The 16,128-nt window shown below is 38.8% G+C and overlaps 1 protein-coding gene across 1 annotated transcript; it reads right to left on the bottom strand.

Moving 5' to 3' along the window:
* Positions 1-6,680: 6,680 nt before the first annotated feature.
* Positions 6,681-7,236, bottom strand: LOC125091768 (glycine cleavage system H protein, mitochondrial-like). Its single transcript, XM_047715733.1, has one exon. The coding sequence runs from the start codon at positions 7,234-7,236 to the stop codon at positions 6,715-6,717; it is 522 nt and encodes a 173-aa protein (XP_047571689.1). The 3' UTR covers positions 6,681-6,714.
* Between the last annotated feature and the right edge of the window lie 8,892 nt (positions 7,237-16,128).

The raw sequence follows: 16,128 nt of genomic DNA, 5'->3' as shown, positions 1-16,128 counted from the left end.
ATGATGATGATGGGATGGCTACCACTTATTGAGCACGTATTGTAGGTCAGACACTATACTAAATTTTAAATTAATATGTTTTATATTAATTGTCTCACTTAATCAATACAGTAATCCTGAGAGGCTCTTATTATCCTCATTTTTACAGTTAAAGAAACAAAACTTAGAATGGCTCATTAATTTGTCCAAAGTTACCTACTAGCTAGTAATGGGCTAAGTCCAAATTCAAATACATGCAATCTGACCTCAGATCCTGAGCTCCTAATTTTTTTTTTTTTTTGCTATGTTGCCCATAGAATGTATCCATTTATAATACAACAAGTTTGGGACAGAGAATCAGTAAGGTCTGATAGAGCAGATCCCCATGAATAAAACTTCACATTATTCTGGAATATACTATGGCCTAGATTGGCAAGCAAGCCCTAAATATGAAAATGGGGCAGGCATGAAGGTAGGATAGGGGAAAGAGCAGGCCCAGGAATCCAACTGCCCCATGACATAGATTCAATGATGCCTCTCAAAACATGTGTTCTTGGCCATGAGTAATAGAGGGTAGAATCACCCAAATACATGCACTCTTTTTAGCTGCAAGAAGAGCCCAAGTAATAGTCCTAGTTATGCTAGAAAATATCTGTGGCCTCAAGTTCACATTCTTAGCCATATCCACTGGGTGGATTTTTAAAAATATTTTATTTTATTTAAATTCAATTAATTAACATACAGTGTATAATTAGTTTCAGAGGTACAGTTCAGTGATTCATCAGTTGTATATAACACCCAGTGCTCATTACATCATGTGCCCTCCTTAGTGCCCATCACCCTGTTACCCCATGCCCCCACCCACCTCTCCTCCAGCAACTCTCAGTTTGTTTTCTATAGTTAAGTCTCTTATGGTTTGTCTCCCCCTCTGATTTCATCTTATTTTATTTTTCCCTCCCTTCCACTGTGTTCATCTGTTTTGTTTCCTAAATTCCACATAGGAGTGAAATCATATAATTGTCTTTCTCTGATTGACTTATTTCAATTAGCATAAGACCCTTTAGTTCCATCCATGTCATTGCAAATGGTTAAGATTTCGTTTTTTGATAGCTGAGTAATATTCCATTGTATATATATATACACCACTTTTTCTTTATCCATTCATTTATCAGTGAACATCTGGGATCTTTCCATAGTTTGGTTATTGTGAACATTGTTGCCGTGAACATTGGGGTACAGATACCCCTTCGGATCACTACATTTGTATCTTTTGGACAAATACTTAGTAGTGCAATTTGCTGGGTCATAGGGTAGCTCTAATTTTAACTTTTTGAGGAACCTCTATACTGTTTTCCAGAGTGACTGTACCAGTTTGCAACCCACCACACTGTAAGAGGCTTCCCCTTTCTCCACATACTCACCAATATTTGTTGTTTTCTGACTTGTTAATTTTAGCCATTCTGACTGGTATAAGGTGGTATCTTATTGTGGTTTTGATTTGTATTTCCCTGATGCCAAGCGATTTGGAGCATTTTTCCATGTATTTTCCGGCCATTTGTATGTCTCCTTTGGAGAAATGTCTGTTCATGTCTTCTGCCCATTTCTTGACTGGATTATTTGTTCTTTGAGTGTTGAGTTTGATCAGTACTCTGTAGCTTTTGGATGGTAGCCCTTTATAAGTCATTTACAAATATCTTCTCTCATTCTGTTTGGTTTTGCTGACTGTTTCCTTTGTTGTGCCAAAGCTTCTTATCTCTATTAAGTCCCAATAGTTAATTTTTGCCTGTTTCCCTTGCCTTTGGAGACATGTCTAGCAAGAAATCACTGTGGCCAAGGTCACAGAGGTTGCTGCCTGTGTTCTCCTGTAGGATTTTGATGGATTCCTGTCTCACATTTAGGTCTTTCATCCATTTTGAGTTTATCTATGTGTGTGGTGTAAGAAAATGATCCAATTTCATTCTTCTGCAAGTGGCTTTCCAATTTTTCTAATACAATTTGTAGAAGAGACTGTCTTTTCCCCACTTAATATCCTTTCCTCTTTATTGAAGATTAGTTGACCATAGAGCTGAGGGTCCATTTCTGGGTTCTCTCTTCTGTTCATTGATCTATGTGTCTGTTTTTGTGCCACTGAGTACCTACTTAATGAGATTTCCCACTTGGAACATCTGAGAGAACTCATTGCGTAGAAGCCCTGTCAAAACCTTCTGAAAGTACCTACCAAGAAAGTGGCATCATCCTAAAGAGGGCTTGCATAAGACTGTGGAATTCCAAGGCAAAAAAGCCAACTTGTTCCACCTTGACTCTTAGTGGCACATCACCTTTGGTAGAAATCAATACATTACTTTTAATTTTTCCATGAATCCAGCATAACCACCATGCAGGGGAAGTTTTCATGAGCATGCACTTGGAAAAGCCAGTGTTTTGTCCTCTCTAATCAAGCTAGAAATCCTTCAGCTTTGCTTCCATACTATAAAGTCAAAGCATTACAAAGCTGTATCACAAATCCAGGGGGCTTATCACCATGCAACTGTTCTCATGGTGGTTAGTGTGGCTATAGTTTTTTAAAAAAAGCCATGCTATGTGATTGATAGTCTTTATTCCTCATGTTCACCCTGATATTTTCTGGAGATTCTTAAGAATCCAAAAAGTTCACAATCCACATTACTAGTTAACCCCAGAATATTGTCACATGCCTTTTCAGTGAGCTTGTCAGACATTTAAGCCAATTTATCTGCCTCTAAGTTACCTGGAATGCTGACTAAGAAAATAGCCTTCTATAATAATAGAACTTTGCAGAAAAAGACAAAGAGAACTGTTTCTGTACTAGGATTTTGACTATACCACATGTTGATATACCAGAGCCCATATTTGAATAAGATAGCATGGTAGTCATCAATGCTGTTCACCAGTAATTTTTCGTTTTCCTTCTTCAGGCACAGAGTAGAATTGCACTTCCTTTTCTCCCTTGAAGTTAAGCATGCCCATATGACTTTCTTTGGCCAGTGAAAAATGAGTAGAATTGACATAGGTCACTTCTCGGTGGAAACTTAAAGGATCAGTGAGTAATTCAGCTGTTCTTCTCCCTTGATGCAACAGTTTACGGAAATGATTTGAGATGGAAGCTCTGTCAGCTTGGGTCTCCAATGACTATGATAAGTAGAGCCCCCAGCTGACCCACAATGTACATGTAGCATAAACAAGAAATAAACCTTTATTATACTAGTTTTAGGGACTGTCACTACAGCAAAACCTAAACTATCTTGACTAATACAGACAAGTATTTTCTCTCTCAGAGATGAGAGGTTCAGGAATTTAAGGATACAGATAAGACCTTAGGATTTCAGCTTCTCTGGCTCCATTCCTCACTAAGACTTCAGCTCTTCGAGTAGAAGATAAGAATGGAAAAGTATGACAGGCAGAATTACTTAGTCTCAACACAGTGACTATAAGTAACCACTTCCTGTTTTGAATAACCTCAGCTTCTTGGGCCAGCTTAAAGAGTTATTCACAAAGTTGGACCTATGAGATGTTTGTGAATACAGGAAGGTGGTGAGTGGAAAATAGCCTTCCAGTTATCTTTGAGGGCCTTGTCTTCCCAAACCAGCCTGAATCACCCCTAGAGCATGTGGCCAATGGCCAATAATGGTGGTCCTTCCCACTTTAGCTCTTATTTTCTCCCTTTCAGCTTTCCCCAATTTTCTATTCTGACTTTGTCTTTCATTTCTAGTCTTACTCTTCCACTTTGGACTCAACTTCCCTGATTTTTTTTTGACCCTTGGTGTTTACTTATTGGCTCTTGCCACCCCTGGACACCATAAAATAACAGCAGCCACAGTATTTCCCATTACTGAACACCCATTATGTTCCAGGCACTGTACTAAGTGTTGCCTCATTTAATTTGATTCTCAAACTAGCTCCTCCCAAAAATAGGTATTGTCAGAGTTTCCATTTTATAAGTGAGAAAAAAAATGAGGCTCAGAGAGAATAAGTCAGCTAGTGAATGATAATTCCAGAGTTCCAATTAATTGTATCCCATGTCACCCTAAAATCCATGGTTTACCAACTTTACAAGCATTCAGCTCTGGCCCTTGGATCTTAAACTATAGTAGCTACCTGACCACTGCCTAACTTTTCAAAGGGGTCTTTCTCAGCCCTCGGTAGAGAATCAGACACTACAGACACTTAGGGCAGTTTGAATAATCGATGTTGCCCTTAGCAACAAATTCTGGATTGACTTTTCTAGCCCTCCTGGACCAAGGGGCTATGGTAAACCTGGATTATATTACCATTTATTCTCCAAACCTTACCCCCAAAGTCCCCCAATCTGGGAAAGCCCAAGTCATCCCTACAGCATCACCTCTGAGCCCACACAAAATTATATGCCTGAAAGGCTGAAAATCCTATTCATGGACTTGGGCTTGTCAAACAGCTTCCCAAGCCATCCAGGAAATATTTAAGGGCTTGATGAGATTATAGAGGCTCACAACCTATCTGTTTTTCCAGGCTGTTTCTGTGATCCATGCCACATCAGGGTTTCCTAGTAGTTACAAGAGAACTGTTCTATCACAAAAGGCCTCTGAACACTGGTAGAGGGTACTTTGTCTCTCGTTCTTGTTTTTCTAGAAAGCTGAATACAGCGAAGATAAACTCTATAGGATGGGAACAAAAGCTGCTTCAGATGCCTATAAGCCTTACCCTGGGGGACTCTAGACAATCTCTGACCACAGGGTCAAAACATCACATTCTTAAGCAGCTTCCTCTCAGCCCACATCAATGCAGTTGGTCCACTTCCTTAGATATTTCAGATGCAAATCACCATCTCATTGTGAGTTCCTCCTTGCTGAGATACTGTGCCCCCAAAAACACAAGAGAAGTTATGTGTCAAATAGATAAATGTATAAACCATCAGGATAAGGTCCATGGCTTCCCACAATATCTTTCAAAGACTAGAAGAATGGGAGGTAAAAGGGGCCACTCCACCAGAAGACCACAGCCCATCCTATCAGGGGAAGACTTCAGACATATCAACCATTACACAGCCCTAGTTGTGCCTCCATAGACTTCTGGTGGCCAAAGCAGACTTGAACCTCACAGGACATTGGTATCCATGGGAGTTTACAAATCCAGGAGGCTATTGGGGCTATCAAAGTCCCATTGAGATCACTGCAACACTTTTTAACAAGAGATGCTTACCTCATGATCTGTGCTGAGCCTCATTTCCTTCCCAGGGTCATACAGCCTTATGGTGGTGGTAGGTGCTCTCACCATGGTGGTATATTTTACTTTGCTCCAAATTTTCATCAATCCCAGCTATTGCTGCCTTGTAAAGCAGGAACTTCAATTTTGTCTCACAAGTTTGTACATTTGACAGTTTTCTAAACCCTCTCTGTCCACATTAGATTATCACCTACCATCCACAAACCAGACTATATACTGAGTCTGACAGCAGAATCATAGAAGGGTACCTTCTGGTGTAGACATTACAACTACCATGGAGGCTACACCTACCTCCCGATCATAAAGTCAATATCTAAGAACTTTTCTTTCTTCACTCAGAGCATACCCTGGCCTAATTACAGGCTTCACTCTCTGCTTCCTCAAACCACAGAGTACCATCGTAGCTATAGACCACCCAGAAAAACCTAGCATAAATTATGTATGATATAGCAAGAAGCTTTATTAGGCACCAAACATCAGCCAAAGCTTGGCTTGTAGGAGGCAACAGATCCATTCAAAAGACTAAAGAGGTGGTTCTCTATAGCACTGAATCAGATATGACTTTTTGTAAAGCATCCATTGTGCAAGTCCCTCAACAGTGCCTACTACATTTTTGGAGATGGTCCCTTTAATGAAGTATAAGGAGTAACGCTGTGGTAGTCTAAGATGGGAGCCAAAGAAAACCTTCCCTAACCCTGTGAAAGGCTTATGCTTTAATGGAGGCCCTGAGTTTATAAACCTTTTTTTTTTAATGAAGAAGTTGAATGTTTTATTATTAAACGATTTATCTTCCTGCAAAGCTGTTGCTTCACTGTATAAAAATAGCACCAGCAAGTGCAGTATATTGCAAAATTAAGGTAGTATTGTTTTTATCTGGCACTGAACAACTAATAAACCTTTCTCTACTGCCAGCTATTTCCAATGGAAAGATTATTTAAGTATTTTGACCCCCATCCACGGATAGATTGTAAGGAAGTTAAACAATATTCCCTAAGGCTTAAGGTAACAATGTCATCCTTCAATTACATGGTTTTTTTTTTTAAGATTTTTACTTATTTATTTGTCAGAGAGAGTGAGTACATGCAGACAGAGTGGCAGGCAGAGGCCGAGGGAGAAGCAGGCTCCCTGATGAGCAAGGAGCCCGATGTGGGACTCGATCCCAGGATGCTGGGATCATGACCTGAGCCGAAGGCAGCTGCTTAACCAACTGAGCCACCCAGGCGTCCCCAATTACATGGTTTTTATAACTAGTTTTTAACCACAGATAATTTCAGGATTCTGCATATCATAACTGGAGCATAAAAATCATACGGTGTTGCAAAACAGAGGCATACTGTGTTTTTCTGCAGTCATTATAAAGTTAAGGGGTATTTTCTTCCATTAGCATTGTTGCAAGTAGTTTCTTTTTCTACTGTTATTGCTAATAGTTGCTATTTTAAAATCCTCTGTGTACCACTAATTTAAGACAACTATGCTAGATTAAGTTGTTTCATACTAGTTTATTTAGGGGTTCCATTTTCACTCCTCAATAGATTTTATGTATTTCCCATATGCTTCTTCACTCATTAATTCATCCAGTTCTGAAGGATTACTGAGTGCTATCTTGATCAGCCAACCATCTTCATAACAAGATTTGTTGACAAGTCCTGGATTTTCTGCAAGAGCTTCATTAATTTCAGTTACTTCTCCTGACAGAGGAGAATAGAGTTCACTAGCAGCTTTCACACTTTCCAAAGCACCAAACTCATCTTGTTTGTTCAGTTTTGTCCCGACCTCAGGCAGACTACAGTAAACAACATCTCCCAAAGCTTCCTGTGCAAAATTGCTGATTCCCACTGTTCCAATACCATTTTCTGTTGTTACCCATTCATGCTTGTCTGTGAATTTACGCACGGAGAGCAGAGCCGAGCCTGTGCGCAGTGTCCGGATGGTACCCGCCCTCAGTCCCCAGAGCCGCAGCAGGCAGGGTGCGGTGGGCGTGGACGTGACGCGCAAGCTGCAGGCCGTAACCAGCACGCTCCGCATGGCTCGCAGTGCCATGTTGACAGACGCGCGGGGGTCGTCTATAAACCTTTTTAAAAAACAAACTGCATATTCCAATACAGCTCCTTTCTAACCCTTCTTTTTGCCATTATTGTCATTAATTTTTTAAAAAAGTATTTTAAAATTTATTTGAGAGAGAGAGAGAGAGCAAAAGCATGGAAGAGGGGCAGAGGGAGAGGGAGAAGCAGACTCCCTGCTGAGTAGGGAGTCAGACATAGGGCTTGATCCCAGAACCTGAGATCATGACGTGAGCCAAAGGCAGATGCTTAACTGACTAAACCACCCAGGTGCACTTGTCTTTACTTTTTATACACTACAATTTCACTGACACAATTTTGTTATTATTGTTTTATGCATTCATCTTTTAAATTAGGGAAGAAAAAAGTAAAATCATATATTTTATACTGTCTTTATATTTGTCTATGCAATTACTTTTACCATTGCTCTTTATTTCTTCATATGAATCCCAATTACCATCTACTGTCTTTTCTTTTCAGTTTGAAAGAATAATTCCTTTTGGTATTTCTTGTTGTACATAGCTACTGGTGACAGATTCTCTCAGTATTTGCTTATGTGGGAATAGATTTATCTTTTATTTTTCAAAGATAATACTGCTGAATATAGAATTATTGATTCACAGTCTTTTTCTTTTTCTTCTTTTTTAACTTATTTTACTTAAATTCAATTAGTTAACATATAGTGTATCGTTAGTTTCATATGTAGAGTTCAGTAATTCATCAGGTGCTTATAATACCCAGTGCTCATTATGTCACATGCCCTCTCTAATGCCCATCAACCAATTACCACATCCTCCGCCACATTCCCTCCAGAAATCCTCAATTTGTTTCCTATAGTTAGAGAGTCTCTTATGGTTTGTCTCCCTCTCTGATTTCATCTTATTTTTCCCTTCCCATCCCCTCTGATCCTGTTTTATTTCATAAATTATACAGATGAGTTAAACAATATGATAATTGTCTTTCTCTTATTGATTTATTTCACTTAGCATAAGACCCTCCAGTTCCATCCACATCAATGAAAATGGTAAGATCTCATCTTTTTTTGATGGCTGTGTAATACTCCATTTCCTTTTTCTTTCAAAACTTTAAATATGCCATCACACAGTCTTCTGGTTTTCTTTGTTTCTGATGAAAAGTCAGGGATCATTTGTATGTGATAAGTCATGTTTCTCTTTCTGCTTTCAAGTTTTTCTCTTTGGCCTTGGATTTCCTCAATGTGATTATGATGTGTCTAGGTGTAGATCTCTCTGTATTTCTTATATTTGAAGGTCATTGACTTTCTTGGATATGTAGATTAGTATTTATCATCAAATTTGGGAAGTTTTCAGCTATTATTTATTCAAGTATTTCTTTGCCCTTTTCTCTTTCTCCCCTCCTTCAAGGATTCTCATTATGCATATGTTGGTATATTTGATGGTGTTCCCCTGGTCCCTCAGGCACTTTCATATTTCTTCATTCTTTTCTTTTTCTGCTTCTCAGAGTAGATAATCTGAATCAACTTATGTTTAAGCTCACTAATTCTTTCTTTTGCCAGCTCAAATCTCTATTCCCCTAACAACAGAGTATCAAAATATGGGACCAATAAAACCAGGATCTAATTGATATCTATGGAATATTTTATACAACAACAGCTTAATACATGTTTTTCTCAAGTTCACATGCAACATTCACAAGATGGACCACATTATGGGCCATAAAACTCAACTTAACATGTTTAAACTGAAAGAAATTATTCAAAGTATGCTCTCAAATAAAAAAAGAATTAAACTAGTAATCAATAACAGAAAATCCCAAATATTTAACAACATTTGGAAAATCCCAAAATATTTAACAACACAGTTCTTTAAAAAAGTGATCTCAAAAGAAACTTTAAAATGTGAAAATACAACTTATCAAAATTTATGGGCTACAGAAAAGTGCTTAGAAGGAAAATTTTTTAGCATTGAATGCATACATTAGGAAAAAAGGAAGATTTAAAAGGAATAAACTAAGGTTACAGCTTTGGCCAATTTATTTTTGATAAGGGTACAAAGGCAGTTCAATGAAGGAAAAATGTTTTCAACAAATTGTGCCGGACCAATTGTATATCCATGTACAAAAAAAAAAGTGAAATGAAATAAAACAAAGAACTTTAACCTAAACCTCATATCTTATAAAAAACATAATTCAAAATGGAAAATAAACTTAAATGTAAAATTTTAAACTATAAAACTGAGTAAAAATACACAGGATAAAATCTTTGTGACCCAGTGGAGGTAGAGTTCTTAGATAATATGCCAAACTATGATCCATAAAGGAGGAAGTTGATAAGTTATATTTCATCAAAATTAAAAGTTTTTGTTTGGGTAGGACCCTCAACTCTGTGGTCAAATAATCTTTGACAAAGCAGGAAAAAATACACAGTGGAAAAAAGACAGTCTCTTCAATAAATGGTGCTGGGAAAATTGGACAACTATGTGTAGAAGAATGAAACTCGACCATTCTCTTACACCATACACAAAGGTAAACTCGAAATGGATTAAAGATCTCAACATGAGGCAGGAATCTATCAGAATCCTAGAGGAGAACATAGGCAGTAACCTCTATGAATCAGCAACAGCAACTTCTTTCAAGACATGTCTCCAATGGCAAAAGAAACAAAAGTGAAAATGAACTTTTGGGACTTCATCAAGATCAAAAGCTTCTGCTCAGCAAAGGAAACAGCCAACAAAGCAAAGAGGGAACCCAAGGAATGGGAGAAGATATTTGCAAATGACACTAAGACAAAGGGCTTATATCCAAGATCTCTAAAGAACTCCTCAAACTCAACACACACAAAAAAGACAATTATGTCAAAAATTGGGGAGAAGACATGAGCAGACACTTCTCTAAAGAAGATATACAAATGACTAACAGACACATGAAAAAATGTTCATCATCACTAGCTGTCAAGGAAATTCAAATCAAAACCACATTGAGATACCACCTCACACCAGTTAGAATGGCCAAAATTAACAAAGACAGTAAACAAAGTGTGTCGGAGAGGATGTGGAGAAAGGGGAACCCTCTTACACTGTTGGTGGGAATGCAAGTTGGTACAGCCACTATGGAAAACAGTGTGGAGATTCCTTAAGAAATTAAAAATAGAGCTTCCCAGACTTATGATAAAGATGACAGAGAAGTAGCAGGCTGAGACTACATCAGGTAGCAGGAGATCAGCTAGATAGCTTATCTAAAGATTGCAAACACCTACAAATCCAACGGGAGATCAAAGAGAAGAAGAACAGCAATTCTAGAAACAGAAAATCAACCACTTTCTGAAAGGTAGGACTGGCGGAGAAGTGAATCCAAAGCGACAGGAAGATAGACCGCAGGGGGAGGGGCCGGGTCCCGGAAAGCAGCAGAGCAACAGAGCACAAAATCAGGACTTTTAAAAGTCTGTTCCGCTGAGGGACATTGCTCCAGAAGCTAAACCGGGGTGAAGCCCACGCGGGGTCACAGAAGGACCGGGGGTGTCTGAGTGTTGCAGAGCTCGCAGGTATTAGAACAGGGAAGCCGGCTACAGAGACAGAGCCGAGGAGTGAGCTCACAGCTTGGGGTTACCTTGAAACGGTCACAGGCTGGGTGAGCTCGGAGTGCAGCCGGAGGCCAGGGAGATGGGAGTAATTGGGCGCTATTCTCTGAGGGCACACTGAGGAGTGAGGCCCCGAGCTCTCGGTTCCTCTGGGCCGGAGACTGGGAGGCCGCCATCTTCATTCCCAACCTCCGGAACTCTACAGAAAACGCTCAGGGAACAAAAGCTCCCGAAAGCAAACCCAAGCGGATTACTCAGCCCAGCCCCTAGTAAGGGCGGTGCAATTCCGCCTGGGGCAAAGACACTTGAGAATCACTACAACAGGCCCCTCCTATAGAAGATAAATAAGAAATCCAGCCAGGACCAAGTTCACCTACCAAGGAGTGCAGGTTCAATACCAAGGAGAGCATCGGAATTCCAGACGAGGAGAAAGCAAAGCATGAACTCATGGCTTTCTTCCCATGATTCTTTAGTCTTGCAGTCAATTTATTTTTTTTTTTTCAATTTTTTTTCTTCTTCTGCTAATTTTTTTTTAACTTTTACCCTTTTCTTTTTTAACGTTTTTTAACTAGTATATCTAATATATATATTTTTTCTTTTTTATATTTTTTCTTTATTCGTTTTCTTTTTTTAATTGTTTCTTTTTTTTTCCTGAACCCCCTTTTATCCCCTTTCTCCCCCCCACGATTTGGGATCTCTTCTGATTTGGTTAAAGCATATTTTCCTGGGGTCTTTGCCACCCTTTTAGTATTTTACTTGCTCCTTCATATACTCTTATCTGGACAAAATGACAAGGCAGAAAAATTCACCACACACACACAAAAAAGAACAAGAGGCAGTACTGAAGGCTAGGGACCTAATCAATACAGACATTGGTAATATGTCAGATCTAGAGTTCAGAATGACGATTCTCAAGGTTCTAGCTGGGCTCGAAAAAGGCATGGAAGATATTAGAGAAACCCTCTCGGTAGATATAAAAGCCCTTTCTGGAGAAATAAAAGAAATAAAATCTAACCAAGTTGAAATTAAAAAAGCTATTAATGAGGTGTAATAAAAATGGAGCCTTTCACTGCTAGGATAAATGGAGCAGAAGAATTAGCGATATGGAAGACCAAATGACAGAGAATAAAGAAGCTGAGCAAAAGAGGGACAAACAGCTATGGACCATGAGGGGAGAATTCGAGAGATAAGCGACACCATAAGAAGAAACAACATTAGAATAATTGGGATTCCAGAAGAAGAAGAAAGAGAGAGGGGAGCAGAAGGTATATTGGAGAGAATTATTGGAGAGAATTTCCCTAATATGGCAAAGGGAACAAGCATCAAAATCCAGGAGGTACAGAGAACCCCCTTCAAAATCAACAAGAATAGGTCCACACCCCGTCACCTAATAGTAAAATTTACAAGTTTTAGTGACAAAGAGAAATTCTTGAAAGCAGCCTGGGACAAGAAGTCTGTAACATACAATGGTAAAAATATTAGATTGGCAGCAGACTTATCCACAGAGACCTGGCAGGCCAGAAAGAGCTGGCATGATATATTCAGAGCACTAAACGAGAAAAACATTCATCCAAGAATACTATATCCAGCTAGGCTATCATTGAAAATAGAAGGAGAGATAAAAAGCTTCCAGGACAAACAAAAACTGAAAGAATTAGCAAACACCAAACCAGCTCTACAGGAAATATTGAAAGGGGTCCTCTAAGCAAAGAGAGAGCCTAAAAGTAGTAGATCAGAAAGGAACAGAGACAATATACAGGAACAGTCACCTTACAGGCAATACAATGGCACTAAATTCATATCTCTCAATAGTTACCCTGAATGTTAATGGGCTAAATGCCCCAATCAAAAGACACAGGGTATCAGAATGGATAAAAAAACAAAACCCATCTATATGTTGCCTACAAGAAACTCATTTTAGACCCGAAGACACCTCCAGATTAAAAGTGAGGGGGTGGAAAGCAATTTACCATGCTAATGGACATGAGAAAAAAGCTGTGGTGGTAATCCGTATATCAGATCAATTAGATTTTAAGCCAAAGACTATAGTAAGAGATGAGGAAGGACACTATATCATACTCAAAGGGTCTGTCCAACAAGAAGATCTAACAAGTTTAAATATCTATGCCCCTACCATGGGAGCAACCAACTATATAAACCAATTATCAAACCAAAATCAAACACATCCACAATCATACAATAATAGTAGGGGACATTGACACTCCCCTCACTGAAATGGACAGATCATCCAAGGAAAAGATCAACAAGGAAATAAAAACCTTAAATGACACACTGGACCACATGGACATCACAGATATATTTAGAACATTCCATCCTAAAGCAACAGAATACCCATTCTTCTCTACTGTACATGGAACATTCTCCAGAATAGATCACATCCTGGGTCATAAATCAGGTCTCAACCAGTATCAAAAGATTGGGATCATTCCCTGCATATTTTCAGACCATTACGCTCTGAAGCTAGAACTCAATCACAAGAGGAAATTTGGAAAGAACCCAAATACATGGAGACTAAACAGCATCCTTCTAAAGAATGAATGGTTCAACCAGAAAATTAAAGAAGACTTTTAAAAATTCGTGGAAACAAATGAAAATGAAAACACAACTGTTCAAAATCTGTGGGACACAGCAAAGGCAGTCCTGAGAGGAAAATAAATAGTGATACAAGCCTTTCTCAAGAAACAAGAAAGGTCTCAAATACACAACCTAACCCTACACCTAAAGGAGCTGGAGAAATAACAGCAAAGAAAACCTTAACCCAGAAGGAGAAGAGAAATCATAAAGATCAGAGCAGAAATCAATGAAATAGAAACCAAAAAAACAATAGAACAAATCAACGAAACTAGGAGCTGGTTCTTTGAAAGAATTAATAAGATTGATAACCCCCTGGCCAGACTTATCAAAAAAAAAGAGAAAGGACCCAAATAAATAAAATCATGAATGAAAGAGGAGAGATCACAACCAACACCAAAGAAATACAAACATAATAAGAACATACTATGAGCAACTCTACGCCAACAAATTTCACAATCTGGAAGAAATGGATGCATTCCTAGAGACATATAAACTACCACAGCTGAACCAGGAAGAAATAGAAAACCTGAACAGGCCCATAACCAGTAAAGAGATTGAAACAGTCATCAAAAATCTCCAAACAAACAAAAGCCCAGGGCCAGACGGCTTCCCAGGGGAATTATACCAAACATTTAAAGAAGAACTAATTCCTATTCTCCTGGAATTGTTCCAAAAAATAGAAATGGAAGGAAAACTTCCAAACTCATTTTATGAGGCCAGCATCACCTTGATCCCAAAACCAGACAAGGATCCCACCAAAAAAAGAGAATTACAGACCAATATCCTTGATGAACACAGATGCGAAAATTCTACCAAAATACTAGCCTATATGATCCACCAGTACATTAAAAGGATTATTCACCATGAATAAGTGGGATTTATTCTGGGGCTGCAAGGTTGGTTCAACATCCGCAAATCAATCAATGTGATACAACACATTAATAAAAGAAAGAACAAGAACCATATGATACTCTCCATAGATGCTGAAAAAGCATTTGACAAAGTACAGCATCCCTTCCTGATCAAAACTCTTCAAAGTGTAGGGATAGAGGGCCCATACCTCAATATTATCAAAGCCATCTATGAAAAACCCACCACAAATATCATTCTCAATGGAGAAAAACTGAAGGCTTTTCCACTAAGGTCAGGAACACGGCAGGGATGTCCATTATCACCACTGCTATTCAACATAGTACTAGAAGTCCTAGACTCAGCAATCAGACAACAAAAGGAAATTAAAGGCATCCAAATTGGCAAAAAAGAAGTCAAACTATCACTCTTCGCAGATGATATGATACTATATGTGGAAAACCCAAAAGACTCCACTCCAAAACTGCTAGAACTTGTACAGGAATTCAGTAAAGTGTCAGGATATAAAATCAATGCACAGAAACCAGTTGCATTTCTCTACACCAACAACAAGACAGAAGAAAGAGAAATTAAGGAGTCAATCCCATTTACAATTGCACCCAAAACTATAAGATTCCTAGGAATAAACCTAACCAAAGAGACTAAGAATCTATACACAGAAAACTCTAAAGTACTCATGAAAGAAATTGAGGAAGACACAAAGAAATGGAAAAATGTTCCATGCTCCTGGATTGTAAGAACAAATATTGTGAAAATGTCTATGCTACCTAAAGCAATCTACACATTTAATGCAATTCCTATCAAAATACCATCCATTTTTTTCAAAGAAATGGAACAAATAATCCTAAAATTTATATGGAACCAGAAAAGACCTCGAATAGCCAAAGGAATATTGAAAAAGAAAGCCAAAGTTGATGGGATCACAATTCCAGACTTCAAGCTCTATTACAAAGCTGTCATCATCAAGACAGCATGGTACTGGCACAAAAACAGACACATAGATCAATGGACAGAATAGAGAGCCCAGAAATAGACCCTCAACTCTATGGTCAACTCATCTTCGACAAAGCAGGAAAGAACGTCCAATGGAAAAAAGACAGCCTCTTCAACAAATTGTGTTGGAAAAATTGGACAGCCACATGCAGAAAAATGGAATTGGACCATTTCCTTACACCACTCAGGAAAATGGACTCAAAATGGATGAAAGACCTCAATGTGAGAGAGGAATCCATCAAAATGCTTGAGGAGAACACAGGCAGCAACCTCTTCGATCTCAGCCACAGCAACTTCTTCCTAGGAACATCACCAAAGGCAAGGGAAGCAAGGGCAAAAATGAACCAATATTGGGACTTCATCAAGATCAAAAGCTTTTGCACAGCAAAGGAAACAGTTAACAAAACCAAAAGACAACTGACAGAATGGGAGAAGATATTTGCAAATGACATATCAGATAAAGGGCTAGTATCCAAAATCTATAAAGAACTTAGCAAACTCAACACCCAAAGAACAAATAATCCAATCAAGAAATGGGCAGAGGACATGAACAGACATTTCTGTAAAGAAGACATCCAGGTGGCCAACAGACACATGAAAAAATGCTCCACATCACTCGGCATCAAGGAAATAGAAATCAAAATCACAATGAGATACCACCTCACACCAGTCAGAATGGCTAAAATCAATGTCAGGCAATGACAGATGCTGGCGAGGATGCAGGAAAGGGGAACCCTCCTACACTGTTGGTGGGAATGCAAGTTGGTGCAACCACTCTGGAAAACAGCATGGAGGTTCCTCAAAAAGGTGAAAGTAGAGCTACTTTATGACCCAGCAATTGCACTACTGGGTATTTACCCT

This window comes from Lutra lutra, chromosome X, assembly GCF_902655055.1.
Source record: "Lutra lutra chromosome X, mLutLut1.2, whole genome shotgun sequence".
Taxonomy (NCBI): domain Eukaryota; kingdom Metazoa; phylum Chordata; class Mammalia; order Carnivora; family Mustelidae; genus Lutra; species Lutra lutra.
The sequence above is the reverse complement of the archived record's forward strand: the minus strand, read 5'-3'. Positions and strand labels throughout refer to the sequence as shown.